The sequence below is a fragment of the Lichenostomus cassidix genome, chromosome 5 (assembly GCF_008360975.1).
Source record: "Lichenostomus cassidix isolate B80296 chromosome 5, HeHo_3.0, whole genome shotgun sequence".
Taxonomy (NCBI): Eukaryota; Metazoa; Chordata; class Aves; order Passeriformes; family Meliphagidae; genus Lichenostomus; species Lichenostomus cassidix.
The window spans coordinates 26,363,968-26,389,795 of record NC_139486.1 but is presented as its reverse complement, the minus strand read 5'-3'; the positions used below and the strand labels follow the sequence as shown (position 1 = coordinate 26,389,795).

The 25,828-nt window shown below is 36.1% G+C and overlaps 1 protein-coding gene across 4 annotated transcripts in view; it reads left to right on the top strand.

Annotated features, from left to right (window-relative positions):
• The window catches only part of AKAP6 (A-kinase anchoring protein 6), a 263,132-nt gene that overhangs the window by 29,765 nt on the left and 207,539 nt on the right, over positions 1–25,828 (top strand). For 3 of the 4 annotated variants that reach the window (XM_085061926.1, XM_085061924.1, XM_085061927.1), the window contains exon 2: positions 17,789–18,146. In XM_085061926.1, coding sequence (XP_084918052.1) covers positions 17,823–18,146 — 324 coding nt within the window. In that variant the 5' untranslated portion in view covers positions 17,789–17,822. Of the gene's footprint in view, positions 1–15,413; positions 15,851–17,788; positions 18,147–25,828 lie in introns of those variants that run through there. The other variant, XM_085061925.1, reaches the window with a different exon arrangement.

Genomic DNA, 25,828 nt, shown 5'->3' with positions numbered 1-25,828 from the left:
CACTGAATTTCTATAGAAATATAGAAATATATTTTCTGTAGAAATAGAGAAAGATACAAAGAAAAAATAACCTCCATAAATACTAAAAAGTGTTTTCAATGTAAAGCTTGTTTAACTTCAGTCTCTTTTTTTCAAAAATGCTTTGAAATGAAATTTTCTTTTTGCCAAAACAGAAAATTTATCAGAATGCTAACAGATGGTAAAATTCATTATTGACAAAACCCATGTTTTTACAAATGAATCTCTTCATTTGGTGGCGGGAGAGAGGTTATAGCAGTAAAATAGTGTTAGAGATTCAGAATAGTAATGACAATAAACCAAGAATTCTTTATGACATGAGCAGAAGGAGTCAGATCCTTGTTTTCCTGGTCGTTCAGCATTTTTTGCTGTAGAGTTGTGAAATGTAGTATGTCCTAAGGGTCTGAATTCTGATTGCAGAAATCATAATTTATGTTCCAGCAACCTTTCTGACATTTTAATTTCCTGAACAGTCTCTACGTTTTAAAGTAGTTGGATTTTTGTATATGTTTGGGACAAGAAACTTTTATTTGGCTTTTATCTTTCTTTCTTGATGAGCAACAGGCAGAGAATGCACTTTTTTTTTTTCCCCACAGTAATTTGATTATCATGATTAATTGCCCTTATTGCTGGAGACTTTTTTCATCATTTGAACTTGTCTGGCTTCAACTTTCACACAGGGGTTTTTCTCTGTTTTTTAATAAAACACATATTCCTCTTTGGAAGTTCTCTGTGGAAACTGTCCCACAGTTTTCCTGTTGACATATTAAACAGATCGAGCTTTTTATGCCTTCCAGTTTTAAGCATCTCTCTTTTTGTTTCAAAGACTTTTGTCACACACATTCCAGTTTTTCAACATTTTTTTCTTTTAGAATGTGTATCCCACACCTCCACACAGCATTCCATTCTCACTTATGTTCAGAGGCAGTGCTAGCTTTTCCCTACTGTTCCCAGGATTCTCCCATATGTTATGTATTGATTGCATTCCTTGATTGTTGGTGTCCAACTCTACATTTTCATAGATTAAAATGCATTTTATTTATTTTTCTGGTTTTCAAAAAGCATGACCTTAGCCACCAGTGGGAATTCTCTGAAAAGCAGGGGACCATCTTGCTGTAGCTGGACTGATCATTCTTTAGCTTTCCACCAGTCTGTCTATCTGCAAGCATCATGAGAAGTGTTTTAGGATTTTTCCTCCAGATCTCTGGTGTAAATGTCAAATAGCATTGGGCCTTGCTAATCCCTGTGGGATCTCACTCAAAACAGCCTTGTGTGATACCCCACCAAATGCTTCTTCCCACGATCCCTTAGCTAGCCAGCCACATCCTTGTTCCTTTTGGTGTATGCTTTATTTCTGTTGAAAAAACACCCTGTGTTTTATAAGTGTTTACCTCTCCTCACTGTCAGCATGATTTTGGGGTTAACAGGCCCTCACTCTTGCCTCAGGAAACCCTGCCTATGAGCCTAAATTGAAGTAATCAGCTCAGAAAATGGATAGGTTGTTGGGATGGGAAAACTAGCATTATTTCAACTTCTTTCCTCTTTCCTCATTGGAGAAGTGCATCTCCTGCCTCCAGGCCCATTTCAGTTGTGTCTGTTAAAGATGAGTAGATTTGCTCAACCAGAAGGAAATTCAGGGCAGCAGAGGGGTGACAAAGATTGTCACTGCATACTACTCTAAAGAGTTACTGCTTCAATTAACTTTTTAAATTAATGCTCAGTACTGTACTCCATCTCTGTTCTCTGGAAGACTGGTTCTATTCTGACTAAAACTGTTAACAAGATAAAACAGGGTCATTAGTGTTGCAAAAGAGAATGCCAATTACTATCCACGCATGTTAATCCAAAGGATGCTTTCACAAAGATATTTGAAACAAAATGTGCATTAGAACTCCCACAAGGAGCAATAGTAAATGCCAAAGTTCACGTCTTGTTTTACCACTGTTATATCATCCTGATTGTGAATATCTATTTATATTCAAAAAATGAAATTTAGGCGAAGCTCATAATGCAGATACTGTTCATGCAGATACATTTACACACTAAAAACATTTTACTAGTTCATTATATATTTATTTCTTTTTCATTTGAATTTTTCTGTTACACAGTGGACCATAAACTATCCAAGCGAATTGTTCCAGATTTCAGAATATTCAGAGAGAATATTCACTCAAAAAGAATTGCATGTCTTGGCATTTAGTGTTACTTTTGATATATGGGATGACAGTTTCTTACTGATGAAGTAGTGAGTTAAAACCTGGGGTAGTTTTGTAGGGTACCTATTCATCTGCATTCAGTTAATGTTATTTCATGAATGAACAGGCAGCACGTTCTGGTGAGTTGTGCAAGGCTTGATGCTGGCATACTTCTGATTCATACTTGGTGTGAGAAGCGAAATATATTTCCAGCACAGATTGCAAAGGTCTGGTGGAGCGGGACTGTCTCCAAGGTTAGAGCTGCTCCATCCTAGACTATTGTGCCTGGGCTGTGGCTTGAAGATCACAGTTTTCTTGTGGCTCCTATGTCGTATCCAGCAGCTCTATGCAAATATCCTAGACATTGAACAGGTCTGGCCTAGGCAATGGTGTTTGAGCAAATGAGCAGAGTTCTCCCATGTCTAGTGGGTAGATACGGGTAGGGAAAATGGTTGCCACAAGAATTACCGGGTATGAGATTGTTTGGTAGAGGAGTTTAAAAAGTACCTAACCTAAATTTAAGAATGAGAAGTTAATTCAATTAGAAAGGAGTATCACAAAAATAAGGGGTAGAAAGCTATTTAGTCATGGATGTTTAATGAGACTACAGTCTAATCAAATTGTTGATGTCACTGTTGCTTAAGCTTACATGAAATCACAAGGAGGATTTTCAAAATAATTACAAACAAACAAAGCTTAAACTATGCATGTGGATTGAAACTTTACCTATCTGGTATGCTTTCTAAATACGATAAATGATTTCTTGCTATGAAAAGTAGCTGATTTCCTATCAAAGAACTTTTTGAAGTGAATATTAGGGCTGGTTCTGAAATTCACTCATATTTTTACTTTTTCTTCATGCTCCTATGGCTGAACTTTTTTCCAAGTCATTTAGTGTGTCACTCTTACAGACCTTCTCTTTACTTAAGAAGCAACTGCTTAGAATAATTTAGCATTGCAGAGTTACAGAATAGAAGACTATAATGATTTTTTAATTAGGTACATTTTTATGGCCTGTATAAAGGGAAATTAAACAAACTGGCATGTGATATCATTAGTTACCTGCATTATAGTATCAAGTATGATCCTCTGTCAAGGAGGAGATCATAACACTATTACATGTGCTCTTCAAAGGAATAGAGAAAGATAAAAATGCAGGATCATGGAATGGTTGAAAATGACAGAGCAGTGAACATGAGTGAATTACAGTATCAAGGAAATCCAGAAATGATTTTGCAGTTCTGGTACTTTCTTGTGACTCTGTAAGTACACTGCCTCTGTGCTGTGTAAGTCATTTATGTCCACAGTGTCTGTTACTTTGCTTTTTCCTTTCCTTCATTGTAAGGTATTTTTTACAACCTCTAATGCCTAAAATTCCCATATATCAGTTTGGCTCCATTTTGTTGCCTCTGGTGTGTACTGAAAAGAGTTCTTGGCCTGAGGAAGTTGCTCAGCAAAGAGTGGAAACAGAGGTATAGGGACGTGAGTTACTTATTCAACAAATGCAGAATAAGCAGTAGAGTGAAGGTGTCTGACATGGTTTGTTCTACATCTACATGACAGAGAACAAGAATGACAGCACTAAAGCAGGAAAATATTTTTCCATGTAGCTATCTTTGTATGATATGTTCTATATCATAATATGATTTTGTTCCTCCTGAAAATGTTTATCAGTGAATGGAAGAACAAGCTTGGGAAGGACAATTATCTTATTACATTGTCGTATATAAATTACTATTCTAAACTCAAAGGAGTTTTTAAGCTGTCATAGTTTTCATTCCACAAAGAAGACTTTGTAATCCTTGCAAAATCAATTTTTCTCAACATAAAAGACCAACAGATCCACTCATCCATGGTGCTGTTTCCCTTTTGTTTTGCAAAATAACTTTAAGGCAGAAGCATCTGTTTCTGTTTAAAACATTCAACGGGTGTAGTTACCAATTAAAAGAGTGATGCAGAAAATATCCATGTCATGTTAACTGTGTCAGATTTTGGCAAATGCAGAGGAAATTACCTTCCCAGCAAACTGTTCATCTCTCTCTCCCTCCCTCTTAGCTTTTCACAGATTTCAAGATTTTTCTGGAAAAAATGTAATCATTTGTGTCAGGCTCTGTAAATAGCATTTAATTCCACAGCTGCTGGGAACACAGAGATTTCCAGCATTTTCCACTGTTTCTCCTGATAGCTTTCTGACAGCTGGAATAACCCAGTCTGTCATTTTCAGTCACTAGGCTCTAGAATAACTGAAATTCATCACAGACTGTTCTGAGTTTATGAGCTAGATGACTTTTTTTAAAATTTTTTTTTGCAGATTGTTTCCTTACTACTTCTGATGTCATGTTTTTTTCTGTTTGAAGGGAACATAGTCCTAAACCTGAAATTACCATCCTGAAGCAATTTTTATCAAAACGGACTTCAAAAGAATCATGGAATTATAGAATAGCCCCAGTTGGAAGGGACCTAATAGGTTGTCTAGTTCCAATCCATGGGCAGGGACACCTTCTACTAGATCAGGTTGCTTAGAACCCCATCCAACCTGGCCTTGAACACTCCCAGGGACGGGGCAGCCACAACTTCTCTGGACAACATGTACAGTGCCTCACCCCCCTCACAGCAAAGAATTTCTTTCTAATATCTAATTTAACCTGTTCTCTTTCAGGTTAAAGCCATTCCATTTTGTATCACTACATGGCCTTATAAAAGTTCCTCTCCATTTTGTTGGCTCCCTTCAGGTACTGGAAGGTTGAAATTAGGTCACAGTAAGCCATCCCTTCTCCAGGCTGAAAAATCCCAATTGTCTCAGCCTTTCCTCATAGCAGAGGTTTTCCACTCTGATCATCTTGCTGGCCCTCTTCTGGACTCACTCCAGCAGGTCCATGTTCTTCCTGTGCTGGGAACCCCAGATCTGGATGCAGCACTGCAGATGAAGTCTCACCAGAGCAGAGGAGCAGACTACACAGAAATGTTTTTCATGGTTTGTCTCTTTCCGTGTTAAACCTGTCAGACTACTTTTGTATGATGCAGGAGAGATGTTTTAGTGCAAAAAATATGTTCCAATCAATGTTAAATATTAGTTGTATTTTAATAACTCATTTTTTCCATTACATTTTCATAACCTGGTGTCAATACATACATACATATATATATACATATATAGTATAATTTATATTTAGGTGATATCTTGCACTAGCTTGTTGAAATGTAGTTATGGTGTGGTTTTGAGTCATATTACTATTTCTTTGCATTCTTATCTCTGCTTCTCAGAAGTCTAAATGTCCAGAAGGAAAGAAAGAAAAAAATATATCCAAAGAAATTCCACTCTCCATGGATTGGTTAAATGATGGGATGACTGATATGTGCAAATCTAATGTTATTTAATAGCATCATTTTCTGTACTGTTTTGACTTCATCTACGTCTGTTTCTGCAGACTTTTACTATACCTGCAATGTGCTGGAGTGACCCACCATCATGAAAGAGGTATAGAAATAGGTACTGGTGTAATAATTTACAAAGTATATGTCTTTAAATAAGTGGAAGTGCACTTCTGTACTGTCAGTTTTGAAGAAACAATGGGTATTTCAGCAGAAGAAAAGATAAAATAAGGCCTTTAATTCTGAGACTTTATGCCATTTCATTGCCCTATGGCTGGTCAGAACTAATTTCAACTTAGTGATCACGTTTTTATATCATGAAGGTAGAATAACACATGCAAATTAGCATTTAACAGATGGTTAAACAGAGCAGACAGTATGTCATTACATATTTTTCACAAAGTGCATTCTTTCAAAATTGGACATAAAATGGACATATATCACATTTTTAACCTGCTAAATTACGTTCCTGAGAACCTATCCTTGAGTGGTGTTTACAAAGCTGAGTGCTTGCAACACCTTTCTTTGGTGCATGAGATTTGCCATCAGAATTAAGAGCATATATTTTCCTGCAGTGTGTGAGGCAAAACATACCTTAACTATAATTCACTATGGCCTCAGTGTAGACCAGTGTAAGCCAATGAAGGACATCAAGGACAGGAATGTGTCTTATATCTTATCCTAATCAGAGTAGGATGATAGCATGTTGTGCAATTCAGAATTTTGTGATGTTTTTCCTCCAGTCTCATGTTCCATATGAAGAACATGCAAGCAGAATATTTGTTTTCCTCTCTTTTCTGTGCAACTGAACAATTTACTGAATACTTGACTACTTGCCACACACAGATAAATCACATTTACTAAATGTGAAGCCTAATGCCTGGAGGAAAACCACTTCCTTGTATTTGGAAAGAAAAAGTGATGATGGTAGCTCTTCCTCCCTTCCAAAATGGTTGCAGGTATCTTAAAGCAAGAGCTCTAATTCCTGCTACTTTTAGGAACTGGCCTCCATTGTGGAAGAAAATACCTTTAACAGAATTTTATGAGGTGTTTTGAGTGGAGCTTGCTCAGTTGTTCCAGTTTAATTCTACTTTTGGTAAACTTTTTTAAATGCAGTGGTTGGAATCAAGGTCTGAGCATTCGCAAGTGATTATCCTGAAAGTTCAGGTAACTGTAGGTTCCACAAAATCATGTTCATTTTTCCATCTCTCTGAACAAAAGCTTGAGTTTTCAGGCAAAAAGTTAGTATTTTAACTTATGCTGAAAACCCATGTCCGTATATTACTAGAGTCATCACAGTTGCATAGTTTACTGTACCATACCAGGTTGCAGCAGCAAGTAACTAAACTGAAACTCTCCAAGATCTGTTTCAGAACAGCCTTGAGAAAACAGTTTAACATGTTTTGAACTTTTTAGTGGGTTTTAAAGACTTTTATGCTCCTCCAAATTTCTTGGTTTAGTTGAGGAACAAATAAGTGTCATGGAAGAACTTCTATTTTGTGAACATTTCAAACCTAGAAAGCAGTGACATCTGGTGAGAGGAAGTCTCATGGAATTTCAATCCCAATTTCCTGACTAAAAGCTACATAGAGCACAAACAGATGCATAGTATTTTCAATACAGAATTTGCTATTTAAGGTTAGGAAATCACATAGAAAACTACATGACTTTTCATAAATTCAGTAATTTCAAGCTTAAAAAATTATTATTGAAATTGCGTGTGAGATTGCAATCTTTATCATATATCTGCATGTACAATGCACACAGTTTTAAAATGACTGTGCATTATTTTTCTACTTTTTAGTATTTTTCCATGGTATTTTTCTTTGCAAGAATAAAATATTATGCATGCATATATTACACAGCTGTATATTTACACAGATGTCTGAACAAATTTTGCCTATCTATTTTGCTTTTCCTGAACAAAATTTGTAATAAAACCCCTCCCCCATAAATTGAAGCCATATGATTGACTTGTAGCAGTGTGCTCAAAAAAGTGATAGAAGTGTATTTTCTGAAGTAGGTGTTATTCCTTCATAATATAAAATTTTTTTAATATCCAAACTTTGAAGGTGAAACAGAGTAAGAAAATATAGAATAAAAGTGTGAAGAATAACCCTGGCAACATTGCTCTTACTTCTGGATAAGTGACTATTTCTCCATTCTGCCCATTTATACCCTTCTTTTTTCATGCACTGTGCACATAATTGGTAGTAGGATGAAAAAGTTGCTGAACTGGAAATACCAGTAATTATATATATACATACATATATACTGACTTGAAATTTCACCAAAGAAAAATACTGAAAATTTTCTTGGCCACTATCAATGTTATTGAAACTGATTTTGAATTTAAGAACAAAGCTCTGCAATGCCAATATTTTTAAATTTGGCTAGAGTTCAGATGCAAAATGAAGTTAGAAACATGCTTGAATCCTGTTTAGAGATGCCTTTGATACTGTTTATCATAGTTTTCTTCCAAAATGTGTGAGGTACAATGAGATGAAAAAGAAATTTTTTTGAATTGCATTTAAAAGAGGGTGATGGTGAAAAAACTCTGAGTACAAAAATAATATTGCATGTGGAGGCAACAAAGTTGTCTCTGTCATTTTGTGTAGTGCAGAAACAGTAATTCTGCACTGGGTTGGGGAAATACCTTTCTTAGGCTTTAAGTCAATCATAAATTACCCTGCAAAATTCCACAGTAGGAGGGAAGAAGGATCTCGCCAGGCTGGATCGATGGGCCAAGGCCAACAAAACCAAGTGCTGGGTGCTGCCCTTGGGTCACAGCAACCCCAGGCAGTGCTACAGGCTGGGACAGAGTGGCTGGGAAGCTGCCCAGAGGAAAATGACCTGGGGGTGCTGCTTGACAGCAGCTGGACATGATCCAGGGTGTGCCCAGGTGGTCAAGAAGGCCAAAGGCATCCAGGCCTCTATAAGAAATAAATCTCTCCAGCAGGACCAGAGCAGTGATTGTCCCCCTGTACTGGACACTGGTGAGGCCACACCTCAAGTCCTGTGTTCAGTTCTGGGCCTCTCATGACAGGAAAGACATTGAGGTGCTGGAGCATGTCCAGAGCAGGGCAATGGAGCTGGGGAAAGGTCTGGAGCACAAACCTGATGAGGAGGAGCTGAGGGAGCTGGGGTTGCTAAGCCTGGGGAAAAGGAGGCTCAGAGTACACCTTATTGGTCCCTGTGAGTATCTGGAAGGAGGTTGTAGCAAGGTGGGGGTTGGTCTCTTCTCCCACATAACAAGTGACAAGAATGAGAGAAGATGGTCTCAAGTTGCTCCAGGGAGGTTTAGATTAGATATTAGAAAAAAGTTCTTATTGGCCAGGGTTGTCAAACATTGCCACAGAAGTGGTGGAGTCACTCTCTCTGCAAGTGTTCAAAAAACCTGTGGCTATGCCACTGAAGGATGTGGTTTATTGGTGAACTTGGTCATGGCTCTAGGTTGACAGTTGCACTTGATGATCTCACAAGTCTTTTCCAGCCTTAAGGATTCTATCATTCTATGATTCTAAAGCAACTCTGTTCATTGTCTTTGGTGATAGTGTCAATCGACTGATTACACAACCGGACTGGATATCTATTTTTAGGTGACCAGTAAGTCAACATCAAGTGATGGGATTTTATCCACATGGTGATTGAGGAGGAAAGAATATGCAAAATAGTCACTAAAGCCATGGTTTATCCTTTTACTACACCAAGTATCTTGTTTTAATGTATATTAAAAATTAATCCCCAAAATAAACCATTTTACAATGCACTATTATTGTGATAACTGAATGTCTGAAACAACTGAATGCACACATTTGATGATGTATTACTGACACGAGACACTACCATGAGCATGACTCAGTACAAAAACTCAACTTGTGCTCCAACGGGCTTAGTCTATTTCTGTGAATCCCCAAACTGAGAAAAAAAGCAATTGCTATGGTGTTTTTCTAGATAAAACCTGAAAAAGTATTATATTTACCAGTATTATATTTTTAGTTAAACTTTATATGATAGTGAGAATTTACAAGGCCATCTGGCCACAGTGTTGTGTCTCATATAACATGGAATACTGATTTTCATAAGGGCTCTCTGGTCTCAGCAGCTGCATTGTGCATTATTCCAAAAAGTAGCCATTTCTTCAAAAGTCTGTCTTTATTACCATAAAATTATTAAAATTTAGTGTAACAAAACTAGTTTCAGAAATCACACCATGTCTTGTGGCTGTTTTGATCTATTTTATCACTAGGATTGGGGCTGGGGCAATTTAAATACCTGAAGTTGCACTGTTGAGTCTGACATACTAATATTGTGCCCTGAAGAATTCTGCAGGTGGATTGTTCTTGGTTTGGGTTATTTTTTTATAACATTTATACTGATTGATGGAACATCCAGTATTGCAGTACTTGTAACATATTTAAGGAAGAAGCTGAAATGAAGGTCTTTGAATGACTGCTTGAGAAAGATGTTCGACTTTTCAGGGCAGTGAGACATTGGCTGTGACTGACATACTTTGTACAACACATGCCAGAAAGTTCTTCTTATCTGATCAATTATAAGGTCATATCGCTCCTTGATACAAATAATTAATTTCTTATAATCAACTTCCATGGTAGAAAGGAATAAACTCATTTAGCCCCTGGTAAATTTTCCCTGAAATAGTGTTAAGATTTCCCCTAAATGATTAGCATTTATTTGCAATGAAACTAGAGTGTGAAATTGAAATGAAACATTATTTTTATTTTCCCTAATTTTGAGATAAAAGTTGCAGTAGTTTCTTTCATTCTGCTGTGATTGGAGAAATTCTGAAAATACTGGTTTTGAGGTAACACCTGGGAAAAAGAACAAGACTGACTGGAAATTTTCAGTGAAATTTGTTTGCATCAAAACACTGTGTTTTTCAACTGCCATTATTTGCTGAAATGTTTTTGTTGTTGTTGTTATTTTATGTTTTGGAAGAGAAAAGGGAGATTTTTTGAAAAATAAAGGTCAGAAAAAACAAACAAGAATTGCAACTGGCAACAAGTGACAACTAAGAAAAATCTCACCTTTTTTTCCCCTGTGAAAAATTTTAAAAGATATATAATTGGTTTAAGAATTCAAAGAGGTTATTTACAGGAAATTTTTGACATGAGAATTTTTCTGTCTCAAATTTCCAATCACAGATCAGTCTTGCAGAGTCAATTAACCTTCAGTTAAAAACATCCTGTTACCAGCTACCAGGTAAGTATATAATTAAAGAGGCAAACTTGATCTGAGCAAGTGAATAATCAGATCTCTTGAAACAGCTCAGAATGTTCTCACTTATATCTCACTGCCTCCATCTATACTGAAAGACCATTTTAAATCCAGATTAGTATTCAGCCAAGCCTAATCTTGATTTTGCTATCTTCCCATTTAAATGATGTTTCACACTATCTCTTTGGAGAAAAATTTTGGAACAAGACAGCACCTTCTTGCTAGAATAGTTATTTTGCATCCTTCACCATCTGACTGCTGATGGGAAAAAATATTTTATGTTTGCAAATGTTTGGCTCACTCTTAGCCACTAGAATGAAAAAATTACTTTATCCAGGGAAGTTAAAACAACCTGCCCAAATACACAAATGAAAAAAACCCAACAAAAACCCATACACTGAGGTATATGCTGAAAAATCAGCATATAAAAGATGTCACTATGTATTGCTGGCTTCCTGGAATGAAAATTAGGACAACAAAAGCCTAAGGTGGTCTAGAGCAGTTAGCTAATAAAGGATGCTGAAGTAATGATGAGTTAATATGAAGCAGCTAATTTGTCTTTGTCCATTTTAATGCTAATCTCTGTACCACATCATCTCCCAAACACTGTTACTCGCTGCAGGGCAAACCTGCACTGAGTCAGAAAGGACTGGGAAACACAACTGCTCATGCTCATCACAATATGTTTGACTCTCTGAATACATTCCTCTGTCTGTGTGAGTCTGGCACGACACAATTGTTTTCAATGTCTGTACATGTTGTAGTGTAGAATTTTTTTTCTGACGTACCTCATAGCAGCTGTCTAACGGGATAATTTCCAGATAGTCTCCCTGCTTTTTTGTAAGTGACAACATAAAATTACATGAGCTGGGAGCATATAAATTTAATGTACTGTTTTGGGCAAGACTTCGCTTTTTTGTTGAACTTTTTTTTCTTTTCCACACACATAATATTTGTCTATATTAGTTTTATTCTTATATGTTATAGCTCAATTGTTTTGGTCTTGTAATAACATCTTTCATGTACTTCGAGTTTATATTTGTCTCAAGTATTTCAATACCTTCTGCAGAATTTTTCCACTTGATTTTTCACTGGTATTTCAGGTCATTGATCAGTTTGAGAACCACAGTGCTGAGCAGAGGTTTCTGTGAAACCCTGCATGTGATCTGCATTCATTCTTCATTCCACTGTTTACTGTTTCAGTTATTTGTCCATTCAAGGACCTTCCTTCTTATACCATAGCTATTTAGAGTCATTTAGCCTTTGGCACTGGATCTTTTCAAAAGCAGTTGCGATCAGTTGGAAAACACAAATAATGTGGCTTTTTCAAAAGCAGCAGGGGCTCTTCCTCTGAAAAAGTGGTGTTGCCTTATTCTGCTACATTTTCTACTACTTTTCATGACATAAACACCATGTGAAAGGATTTGTAGAACCTTTCTTTACAATCTGATATCCTAAGAACCAAAGAAGTTCCAAATGAAAGACATGCACACCACAACCAATAATTTGCCTATCTCACCTGTGGCTTTTTGTAGATTGCCTGGGTATATAATGCCTAAATCTTGTTAGCTATTGGTTTGCTTCATAGTCTCTCCTGCTAGGCCATCAGCTTCAGACAGATCCTTTGCTAAACCCTCCTGTAGAATTTCCACTTCCTCTGATTTGCTGCAAAAATTTCCAGTTTCTGTCTGAACACTTGCCTTTTAAGTTCCACATTTTCTTGTATTAGAAAGAGAAACAGTAGATAGCAAAGAGTATGCTGGGTCATTGGAGTGTCTTAAATTCTGATTTATTCATGTAATCAGGAACTCAAACTTCCATGGTTGGATTTTCACAGTTAACAATTGATGGTCTGGCTTTGCTGCCATTAAATCCTTGGGGGAAGACTTTTCAATGGACTTTAAATCAGTCACATTAAAAATTGTGATCATGATTCACATTAGGGTTCAGGTTTAATATTGGAATTACTGTGCAAGCCTCTCTGGTCTATATCCTGCAGGAGTTGAGGTATCATCATATTCCCTATCAGATATACTTTCTAAGAGTCTTGCATATGAAATAGGAGGCCAAGCAGTCCTAAATGATAAATTATCCAATTCAGCATTTTAAATGTAATAATAAAATATTTGCAAGGAGCTATTTTTGTAATGCATTCACGGGGAATGATACAAAGAGAAAAACCTGAATTTGCTCCATAAGAATTCAGTTCTTTCAAAGCTTTTTGAAATTGTTTTATTTCTTAAATCATATAGGAAATCAGGAACAGGACCAGTGTAGCATGGATAGTGTTACTGTGATATTAAATTCAATTTGCTCTATATGTTACTGACATGATATATTTCAGGTTTTTTTGAGTACTGACACAGTTTATCTTTGTAGTTATACAGCAGATTACATTTTCAAGAAAAAATATAATGAGCCTTATAACTTGGCAGAGAATTCCCGAGACTACTGAAATGGAAAAGACATTATAATATAACTTGGCTGTGTGAGACATTCATTTTCACTGGATCTATTTAAGAAAATTCAGCATGAACGAGCTCATTAAATCTGATGTTAAAATTTACATCATTAGATTTCAAAATCATCAAGCAGAAAAATTATTTAGTGATGGAGTTTCTTTGGGCTTTTTGTGGCATTTTTGAGGTTGAAATAAATTTTTTACTTGACAGACAGGTGGCTGTATAGTGATTATGGCTGATTTTAACAATATGTGACAGTAAGCGAAATTAGAGCTCATTAACATTCATTTGACCCAGTGTCTGCACCACTGATCAATGACTGGACTACTCTGTGGCTTAAAATGCTTAATGATTCTTTTTTTGACAGGGACTAGCTGCTATTGGAGGAAAATGTGGATGATCTGATAGCTGGCAGAGTGAACATGGCCTGCACTTTATAAACAAGGGAAATGTGAACAACTGGGGAGCAGAATGAGTGCAAGAAGCCTTTCAAGGCTTGTGGTGATTGATAAACTACATTATGGTTGACACAGACATTCTATGTTTTGCATAAGAGTGTTAGCATCTGACTGAGCAGGGAAGCAGAGGAAAGTGAGATTGTCTGTGTGATTAGTGGAAGGTAATCAACCATCTGTTAGGCATAATGCACTTACTAAAGATGAAGATAGAAAGCATATGTGTGCATGTGCTTACACAGGATCTCTCACCTTTTATAAAAGTATCCATGACAATGTAAGACTGTATAGAAGAATCAATACAAGGCAAAAAAATATGCTCAATTAATCTATTTTTTTTCTCCCACCAGAAGGAATGCAAGCTGGGATCTGTGTTGTATAGTTCTTAAATGTGTCCTATCAGCAGAGTGAAACAGTAGCTTTTGAAGTGACAGAAAGAAATAATTTGAGGAGTATATTTTAGAAATAATGGTATCATAACTCTCACTCTGACTGTGGTGATGAAATTAAGGTTATGCCTGTCATATATTGAAAGATGAACTTTTTATTGACCAGACATTTGACATTGAATTTTCACCCGTTCACCTGCAAATATAAAATTGGTCAGTTTTTGCAGCTGCTCTGGGTACAAGAAAACAGGACAGAGCATAGCTTTTAAATTTCATAAAAAATCTTCAGCAATGATAGAGGTCCTTCTTAGAAGAAAATGAATCCCTTCTTTACTTCATTTCAAAAATTAATTTTGCAAAGTATAAAGAGTACCTCTAAAAAATTTATTCAGTTTTAATATCTGTTCTAACACTTATTGTAGTGGTTTACAGTTCACTACCTGTACATCTCACAAAATCTGGAAAAACAAACTACTCCAGAAATATAACAAAATTTAAGGCCAGCATTTAAATCAGCCACTTAAAATATCAATATATGACCACAAAGTATTGCTTAACGTCATCATCATTTCCTATCCTTTTTTTTTTTTTTAGCAGATGTTTTAAGTCCACTATATGACAGCTTCCTATAGTTCTTAAATGCACATTTCAAATTTCAAATTAAAATCGCTTTTGTTAAAATTTATCATGTATCTGTTATGGTACTTGATGCAAATACTGGGACCGTTGGGATTTCCATGCATTATCTTGCCGTTTCCACCTTCCGTGTTTCCACATGAAACTGTTTTCCTAAACATTGGAGGAGAAAGGACATAGCGAGTGGACAGTAGATGCAAGTGCCCATATGGGAATGAAGTGAAGAACAGCCAGCTGGGTCACCTTCAGTAGCTCGTGGCTTAATAAAGCTTCACGAATGCAAGGCTTGCTCATGCTCGGTAATCCAAAAGGCAGAACCTACTTCTGATTAAAAGCGTTTCGGCAGGTTTGATAACTCCTGAATTGCATAAAATAGATATATCTGTGAGGTTGGCTGTTGCCGCTGGCCCTTGTTGTTCGCTATTTCCTACTACAACACTAGAATTGTGTAAAAGCGCCTCTGCCTGGGGGATTTTCCCATCTCCCTTCGCTCCCAGCGGCGGCAGGGTGCGCTCCGGGGCGAGCGAGAGGCGCCGCTGCGCACCAGGGCGCAGGAGCTGCGGGGGCAGCGCAGGTGGAGCTTTCGGTTTCTCCGGGGATTTTGGGAGCTCCCGTGTCACCGCACTCCTTCGGTGCCAGTGTTCTTGAACAGCGCAGGAGAGCCTTTCAGTTGTCCTTCCTCGCAGCGTAGTTGGAAGATGATGCCTTTTTTATTTTGCCAAGAATCATTTAAAAGAATCTGTGTCCTAGTGTTTGGATTCCGTAATTTCTAGCTGCGAGTTTCTCCTTTCAGGCATCTGTGAGCTTTTTAAAGCTTTCACAGACCTTGCTAATTAGTATCCACAGTGTATTTTATTACCTTTGTAGAATTTTAATTTTTTTTCTTTTTTAAGACTATGAAAAGAATTGTTTATTTTGAAATTTCTCCACTTATTCTGAATTGAAGTGTTGCAACTTCTTGTGATCTGGCAGAAAGGAAAGGATTTAAAGGACTTGACTGTAAGAGCTACTAGGATTAAGGAGGCATTAGCTGTAATGCTGGAGAGCCACTCTTACAGAGTCAAGCACATCGTAACAAAAACCAGGTCAGCAGGTTCCTAATGGTTGCTAATTGCACACTCAGTGTATGAAAGCTAGAAGTACGTTCTGCATGCAGCATGGACCAGCTTTTGTTTGCTTCTGCAGGAGCATGTTTTCATTTCTGTTTGCTAATTGCTTTAATGTCCTTACTAGAGCTGAGTCATACTGAAAAACTCTGTAGGAGTGCCAGGGGTTATTATTTTTGTGAAAAAACTACGAAGCAAGTGCTGCCCTTCTGTGTTTTGGCATCATTTAGTGATTCACGACCAACTGTTTTGCTGATAGGCATGTTTAACAATAAACAGGCAGAAATCAGGGCCACCTGTGCTTCACCAAAATTTCATTTTCGGGAGGAAATAATATAAAGAATATGTTTAAAATACTGAGATAGTTTTGGCTGTTAGAACAGTTGAATCCTCTGCTTAAGAACTGGGGCTATGATCAGCAATGTCTGAAACTAAAATGTTTTTACACTGATTTTTCTCGCAATGTATGTTGAGTATTTCCAGCAACAGAGTTTAAGCTGAAAAATGGACAATGAAAAGAGATGAACTTGGAAAATACTCAGCATCCTGAAATGTTAATCTCATTCAGCAGTGCTGCAGATGTTTTTATTTAACATCATTTAATTTGGAATTTTTCAAAATTTGAGCTAAGAGAGTTTGAAATTGTACAGCAGGCACTGAGAATGTTTGGATTCTTCCTTTGTTCCTTTTTCTTGGTTGCACTGATAGAAAATGTTATTCTGAAATGCCAAATTAATATTTAGTATTAATATTTAGTATAAGTTTAATATCTAAATATAGTTTTGTGAGCATGATGTGCAGAAGATTATTTACTAAGTAGTGGCAGGGTAGGAAATAAATTCAAATTAACATTAAATACAATTTTTTTGGCCTTCCTGGCTATAAGAAGTGAAATTGTGTCTGGATACTAATTTGATACTCTCACTGCCTGCGAGAGTAGTCTCTGGATGCTGAGACTCCATATGAAATATTTAGGAATATAACTCAGAAGCCGCAGCGTAGTTGATTTAATCGTGGAAAGCACTGGTTTTTCTACAATCTTATAACTTTTATGTTAAGTAACTAAAGGTGTTTTTTGTTTTTTAATTTGTCATGTGTAGGGTTTATGACAGCCTCATACAGCTAGATCATACAGGGAAAGAGGCACAAAGTAAAATGTTTTACTTATTTACTTTTTCCAGTGGACCTCATAAGTGTATATTGATGACTTAGCATTTGGGCTTTCATAAGGCCACTTTGTAAAATGATGTTTTAATTTTGGTACATATTTTGACATTTGTAATTATTATCTCTATGTTTTGCTAGAGTTGTTGCTTATTGCAGCAGTTCTTAATCTAAAAAACTGCTAGAATTTCAAGTTGAAAACAAAAATCAATAAATCAACCAAGTGTCCTCAATAGTGCTTTAAGTTTGCCTGCAAACTTTTTGTTGTACATAATCAATAGTCAAGTGGACAGTTGGGAAATTTAAATAACTCTTGAGATATTCTGTGTCTAGTCTTAAATCTCAGGCCAAGGAATACATTCCAATATGTTTATGAATACTAGTCTTGTATTAACTTGTGGAGTTCAGTAATGTTCTGCTGTCTTTGTCAATGTTCATATATTTATGTTGCAGTCGTAGAAAATTAGAAGATATTTTTCATAAATGAAAACTGTAATTTTCAAGGTAATTATCTACAAGGAGAGAAATGCAGTATTTGTTATCTTTCTCATACAAAGATCTTGTTTGTTCAAATCAACAAAGTTATTTTGAATAAATCTAACTAGTTTTGAACTTCCAGTATAGATCATAGGGTGAAGAATTTATTTAGAAGTACACCACCTCTCAGACATTATCATTTACTCCTTGTCTTTGAAAATTTTGTTGTTAAATTTGGTCTTAAAACAGCCATGTCTTTTCTTTGTATCTTTGCAGCTATTTTTGAAAGAAGCACGTTGTGGACTTCCCCATGTTAGCCATGGATGTAGCAGTTTCCCCCATGAGAACACAAGAACTGGATCCGATGCCATCTGATGCCTGTCCCATGCTCATCAACATGACTCCCACAGTGGAACAAGAAGGGGAAGAAGATGCCATGAAGGAGCTCGACTCTGGCCAGCAGTATGAAAAGCCTCCTCCTCTGCACACTGGGGCTGATTGGAAGATTGTTCTCCACTTGCCAGAAATTGAGACCTGGCTTCGCATGACGTCTGAAAGGGTCAGGGATCTGACCTACTCAGTCCAGCAGGACTCGGACAGCAAGCATGTGGATGTGCATCTGGTACAGCTGAAGGTATGATGAATCTTATAGACTTCTCAGTGAACCTGTCTCATTCAATTCTGCTATTAGTAAAATAAACAGAAGGCCTTTTCCTAACTGCTGAAGCACGTCTGACAACCTGTGTTAAAAAGTGAATAAATCCTTTTAAGGGAGATCATAGAAACTATTTAATCAGGTTTTTTGCAACATTATTTGCTCGTCAGTTAACTGAACAGTCATAACCATATTCATGAACATGGTCACACTCCAAAAGTAGGTAATAAAACATTAGTAGTAACTTGACTGGACATCTCACAAGTGCGCAGAAATATTCCTACTGATTTTAATGGGCTTCTCTACATAAAATTCCCAAATAAAATTCCAATAAATCCTTAACATTCCAGTAAACAGGGCCACTCATCTGAAAACTATGCAAGTTTCAGAGATAGTAGGATACACAGGTGATCTAATGTTACTTCAGTTAAGGAAAGATTACACTGAAATTTGAATTCAGATGGAACTACATACAAAATTTTAAATATTAGAAATTTTTTTTCAGATTTTTTTTCATATGACAGTCTTGGTGAGAATTATGAAGTGATGAGACTTGAACAGTCAGAACCAATAAATCAACTTTTTTCCCTTTCTTTTTCCAGCAAGCAAATGCATTAGCAAGACTGGAATTTGTCTCCAAAACCGTGTGTTTTGTTTAAGCTTTAAGAGCAACAATCTCCTTCCAACCCAACTACTAAACTGAAGATTCTTTAAACAATTATCTCTGCCTTGCTCCCAGATTTAATTTTTGTTGCTAAATCTTTAAAGATATTAAGGAAATTCAAGACAAAATTCAAATAATTCGTGCCTGGGACTGTAAGTGTATGTTCCTTGCATGACCTGCTTTGCTGCAGCAGATGAAGCATGCGTTTGAAGGCGGCAAGCTCCAAAAATAGCACAAATGTTATCTCTTCTGACTGAGCTGTCTTCAGAGTTGCATTCTGAGGCCTGTTTATGTGAACATAGTCTTCCTTCATACTCAGTGCAATGGTATTTTATTTGTGTTTATTTTAGGACTGGAGCTGTAAGCTGTCTTAAAATACAGCACTGTATACTAACACTAACCAGAGTGATTGTACTGTAATCAGTCCTAACCAAACAGAGAGCTGGTCTTGATTTTTTTCTTCTGGTCCCACCATTTTTCTAAAAAAATTAGGGTAGATATTAACAGCTTTTGACGAGAAAAAAGGACTAAATCTGTCATGTGCAGTAAGTTTTTAGCAGATACTGTGGAAAGGTATTTCTGCAGGCAGATATGAGAAATCTTGCTGGACTTGATGGGAATTCTGATCTGGAATTGCGTGGGGCTGTATTAGCGCAGAGCTGTGCTGAAACTGAAGGTCTGTGGAGCTTGTGGGTGGTGTTTGCACCCAGCTTTGGGCTGGTTCAGAGCAAAAGCAAAACTGATTTGTGCCTGCTTACAAAATGAGAATATTCTGTACATACAACTTTCCCTGATACATCCACTAATATGTTTTATTTAATAATGGAAGTCAGTGGATGAATGGTTCTTCATGGTTTTTCTTCTTTTTAGAATTTATTTGTGAAGTCACAAGAGTCAATAAAAGTTCATAAAATACTTTCCTGAGGGTTTTCTCTGTGTAAGCAAATGAAGTAAAATTTTAAAAAACACATTAGGAATGCAGAATTTCTGTAACCTGCTTACCTTTAAATCTGTATACAGACAAAAAGAAATATGACTGTAGGAACAAGTGGTGTGAAATTATTTTAAATAATATAGTACAGACTTTAGATATATTTTGAATAGTTTATCTATTATACAACTAATGAAAACTAAGCAAAAGCCAAAACAAAACAAAAACCCCCAAACCAAACAAAAACCCAACTGTAACTCTGGATAAAAGTCTATAACATAATAATTTCTGAACATAATTTTCAAAATGCAAATGTAGCAGTAAGAGAAACAATTTTTTTCATTTTCTCATAGTTTGTTTTCCTCAGCCAGGTGATGTCTGATTCCATTTTCATGCAGCTTTCTATTTGTTTTGAATGCTTAGAGTTGATTTCCTTCCTCTGGCTGTCAGTTGGCTTGTGGTGGTAAGACTAGTTTGACACTCCAGGCCATAGCAGACTCTTTATATTATTCCTTGGAAAGATTGCTCAGCACATAGGTCATCTCTTTTGTGAGAATTTCCACAGTATCTCAGCTGCAGATCTGTCTGTGCTTCTGCTCTTTCTGTAATCAAGAGTATTGTTTCCTTTCTGTGGCTTGTTCTCTAGGGATTTTGGTGTTTGCCACCAGTCCCTTTTCATGCTACATGACTTAGGGCTTTACTAACCAGCACTGATCCTTTGAAAATACTTCTTTGTCTCATTTTTGCAATGTCTTTTCTCAGAACTAGCCACATAGCATGAGTTGGAGGTTTTTCTTATATTGTCCCTTGAGATATTTCCTGGAAAGCTCAGCTTCACATGAGTTCTTCAGGAAGATAGTTGGATGAACTGTAACTCTTCAGATTCCAGAATGCCCTATTTTAGTCATTCATCTGGCATCACTCTTAACCCAAGCTGTTCTGTGATAATTTTACATGTCTCTAACACATTCATTGTAGCTGTTACCAATTGCAAATATTGTAAAAGAGATTTAAAAAATGATGCTTTTACTACAAGCAAATATAGAAATGCTCTCTTTGTCCTTGTATTGTCTTAAACAGCTGAGATGCTTTCATGATCCATTTAGATTTTTTTATTTTGAATAAATAGATGCAAAGTTACTTGTCAGGATTTATGGTGGTCTGAGCTCAGAAACACAAAAATTTTAGGCAGTGGAATATTTTCACTGAAATGAGCAACAGAGGTGTTCTTGTGGTATTTAGACATCTACAAGCTAAATGGCAATTTGGCAAGATAATGCAGGACTGTGCTGTTGCCTACCTTCTATCCTAGTATAACTTCTGCTCTGGACATTGAAATCTGTTAAGAACATGTTCCTGAAGGCCCAGTTTTAAGTTCCTAATGGAAAAAAACATACTATCCTATTTACTTATAACATTTCTCAATAAATACATTAATGCGTTGGTTTGCAGCTAGTTATTTATTATTGTTAGTGCTTAAACTTTTTTTAATGTTACATATATTTTATACTAAATGTATATTTGCTGAGCCTACATAGGCTCTTACATGATTTTAACTTCAAGTACCTGAGCTTACCAGTGACTACATTGGTTTATCAAAATTCATATAATCTGTTTTTCAACAGTAACATTAGAAAAACATTAAACCAAAAAGATTTGTGTCTAATTTTCAATTATGAACTAGAGTAGTTGTAGACAATACTGCAACTTCAAAATTAAATTTTATACCTTTAATATTTAGCTGGTCACCTTTAATTATTAGCTTATATGTATTGATAATTTATTTTTTAAAAAAATAAAGTAATGTCAGGTTAACACATTGATTCTTAAAAATGAGTTGGGTTTAAACTGTGCCCTTCAGAGCAATAGAAAAAAAAATCCACCTCTCATGCTGTGTATTGTTCAGTCTGTGAAGATGCAATGAAGTTATGTTGACTTTATTTCTTCTGTAATAATTAGGTAAACAAATCTATTGTTATGAGACTACAAACCCACCATCCTCTAATTGTGTGCTTGGGTGCCATAGGGAACATCATATGAACACAGAAAGAACATATATATTTTACTGGAGATTCAGTTGCCTTCTAAAGAAAGCTGGATCAAATTAAGATAGAAGACTGCTAGTTAGAATACAGTAAGAGGCTCAAAGAATTGGGACCTAATAAAAAGCAGAAAAAAAATGTGAAACAATAAGAAAATCCTGTCTGTTTCTAAGTAGAGAAGTGAGAGCTACTTGGTTAGTCTGCTGTTATCGATGTATCAAGGGAATAAAAATAGCTAAAAGCTTGAGAAGACTTAACTGGTAGCCCCAGTGATAATGGAAGATCTGGCTTGCATAATTTATCAGGATAAATGAATAATTAATAAATGTTGCAGACAGCATTCTGGACCCTTTTAAGCTTGGACTTTTTTTCTGAAGAGCCAGGAAAGATGACCAATAAGAATCATTGGAATTACTGTTCTTGTGACAAAGGGATTTGAATATTCATTGGAGTGGTAGGACATCAGCACTGGATATTCCATCTGGCCTTGGGCAAAACAGATTCAAAAGAAAAAAAAGAAAAGGCATATGTTACCTGATAGAGTCATTTGAGGTCCATATACACAGCCTTTGGACAGGAATTTTGAACAATGGGTGGAGTATTGAAGTTCTCCCCTTAACACAAGGAACAATATGAACAGCTCCTTTAGTCAGCTTGAGTTTCTTCAAAGCAAACCAGTAACGACACCTTGAGCAAAAATGCTGCAACCTGTGACATTTCCTCCAGGGACAGAGACTCATTCATTAGTTCTGAGTGACGTATTTGGACATAGAAGGGTGATGTGTAATTCAAGGAGGTTGTAGTAATGAGTACAGTAGCATCTGCAATGCTGTGGAGGTCTTAAGGTTGTCCTAAAATAGACATTTGGATTGTTCAGCAGTCAGGACACTCAGAAGAAGAAAGGTGAACATTTTCCTGTGATGAGGAAAAAGCGGGTCTTCTACCATTCACAGTTTCTTCCAGTTCTAAAATAAAAACTCTGCAAAATTTCACTTTCATTTGGATATTTATGCTTTTGAAATATATACTTATTCCAAAATTTCTGTTTTCCATGTTAGCAATACATGAATGCGAGTAAGTGCACTTCAACCCAATACAATTATTATTTCTTCCTCTCCTCACTCCGTATTGCTCCTGCATTAAAATATGTTAATACAGGCTTTAGAAAATTAGCTAATATGCTCTACCAGTGGTCTCTGGAGAAATATTAAAGTAACTATCAGATTCCAGAACAGATGTTACCTATTACAATCTCCTCTAGCATGTATTCTAGTCTGACTCAAACACAAATGTTTACTGGATACAATAATGTAATTATATAAATAGTTTTCATCATGACAAAAAAATTTTGTAAGTTAAGTCATCATGTAAATTAATTAACAAGAACATTTCATATTGTATTTTGTTGTTTAGTATTTGTGTATGTGATGATAATAACACATACTGATGTTCAGGTTTCCTGGAAAACCCTAAATTAATACTATTTCAATGGTGTGAGTAAGCTTTAGTATTGTCAGATTTTAAAATTACAGGCCATGGGCATATAATGATTTTTATTCAAAAGTAAGGATGCCAATGGGAATTTTTTATTATTATAGCTGTGACTTTGTTGCAAGAATTTTTTAAAATGAATATCTATGCAAATGTACATGTATGTATAAACAAAAGCATATGCACAAAAGCAGTGCCATATAAATCCTAGTGGTGATTTTATTCTTGACGATTTGTTGGAGTCTATATGTTACAGGTAGGATAATATTATGTGTTATTACAGTTTCCTATTTCTGATCTGCATTGTGAACTGTTATGTTTATAGCTGTTTCCTTGCTTTGCATATTTCAGTAGTCTTTGTGGATGTATTTCTTATTAGTCATTGTATGGCTGGTTTTATTACTTTTCCAGTTTATGATTACATGTCACTTTTAATAGATATCCAATAATTGTAATATGGCATATGGGAGTAGTCACAATCAGGCACAGAAAATTGTACAAAATGTAAGGAATTTTTTAGTTTGTTACTTTATGTTTAAAATTTCCTGATGGGATTTTATTATGGGAGGGTTGGTAGAAGAAATTTCAGGTTATAGGATGATTGTTGTCTGAATGCCAAAAATGCAACACGAATATTTCAATAACATAACAAACTTGTGTTTTAGTAAGAACAGGTTCTGAAAATTGGTGATTTTGAAACATCCTTGGATATTTGCCTCTTGCATTATGTGAATTAATTCTCTGAATGAAATCCCTTTCTCAATAGTTAACCATTAGAAACCCTGCTGTGAATTGATATGATTCCTTCGTAAATCAGCAAAGCTAAAAGGTTCTGTGCATTTTCCCGTGGAGAAGGCAACATGTCTGTATGGCTACATTTAATTGAAATGTTGTTGTATGTGCAGTACCCACCTTGTGACTGAGGCGTGTGAGGTGCCTTCTGGAGGATTCAGATGAAGTTCATGCGGCCTTGCCTGAGCTTGATCTGTCTTCTTGAGGCAGTCTGGGAACCACAATGGACCCTGACCTTCTCTTAAGGATTGCTCTGGAGCTTGTCCTCACAGTTTGAATCTAACAAATACAGCTGGATGGCAAGCCTGGGCAGCAGCCTGGGTTCAGGCTAGTGTCTGACTGACATTGTAGGTGTAGTGATGTCATCTGCTGCAGAAAAGGTGATAAATAAACACAAGGTTCTTTTTTCATGGCTCATCTTATGATTTTTTTGATTTGTCTGTAAAGAGGCATTAGCACGATTACATAGATCCATGCAAAAAATGTGACTTGAAAATTTTAATGTGTTCCATTTCACTAGGAACACGTTAAAATCATACAGAATTATAGACTGATGAACAAGTTTTCTCTTTGAACAGGAGTCAAACAATTTACAGTAGACTGTGCAGAAACAGGGAGAAAAATAACTAATACCTGCCAGATTCCCCCTGTAAATTATTCCCTGGATAAAGACAGTAGTTTTCATGGATAAAGACAGTAGTTTTCATGTAGTCAGTTATGATTCTATGCCTTGCATTTCAAAAGATGGAGCACTTCTTTTTTTTTCTAAGTGTTTTCATTTCTTTTTGGAAAACATGTAATTCAAAAGGCATAAAGCAGCACTGCATTACAGCACTACTACTACAGCAGTCATAGCACTCCAAAATCCTGACAGACTATTTATAAGTGTTCACAAAATATAAAATCTACTGAATGTAGTAGTACATTGAAATTTCCATTTCCTACTGAACAATGTACTTACTTTTCCCAATCTGTATTAGCTGAGGAAAGGTATCACATAAATGTCTGAACTATATTCTTTTATTCTTCTCTGTTGGCTCTGGACCTGTACATGCCCTTCACTGTGGTTCCATATTTCAAAAGGCACTTGAAGCAAACTTCAGTATGGTTTTCTCTTTTGGTGTGGCCTTTCATGTCTCTGTGCAGAGATGAACACATTTGCTTCTGATCACAAACAGTGCAGATGTTCCACAGGCAAGAAAGCAAGTTTCTTCAGAATAGGTTCTGTAGATTAAATAATAGTTTATCTTCTAATGGATAGGGAAAAGAGGATTTTATATGTGCATTTCCAGTGTGATTGTGATCTGACATTATGAAATATTTTTTATAACTGACATACATATATGTAAGTATATTTGTATGGTAGTGTTTGGAGTACCATAACAAAAATACAGTGCCACTACTACCTTAGCATTTGCACATGCACTTATTCCTCATGCATTTCTGTTTTTTTCAAAAATTCTCCTGAATTACCTGCCCTGTAATATTAGAGCAACTATACTGCACTTTGCTGTAGTGCACCATTAATGTGTGTGAGACCTCTTTGTTTGCAGTTCACCTTGTGCTTCATAGATATTGAGGGGTTACTCTGTGTCTATGTGTCTGTTTAGTACAATGACAGAGTAAAATCTTCTGACATGACTCTCTTTTCTCCAAAGAAACATTGCATTTCTGGTTACAAATAGCATTGTTTGCTTTCAGAAAACCTCACAAAATACTGAATGCTGTATTACTTTCAAAC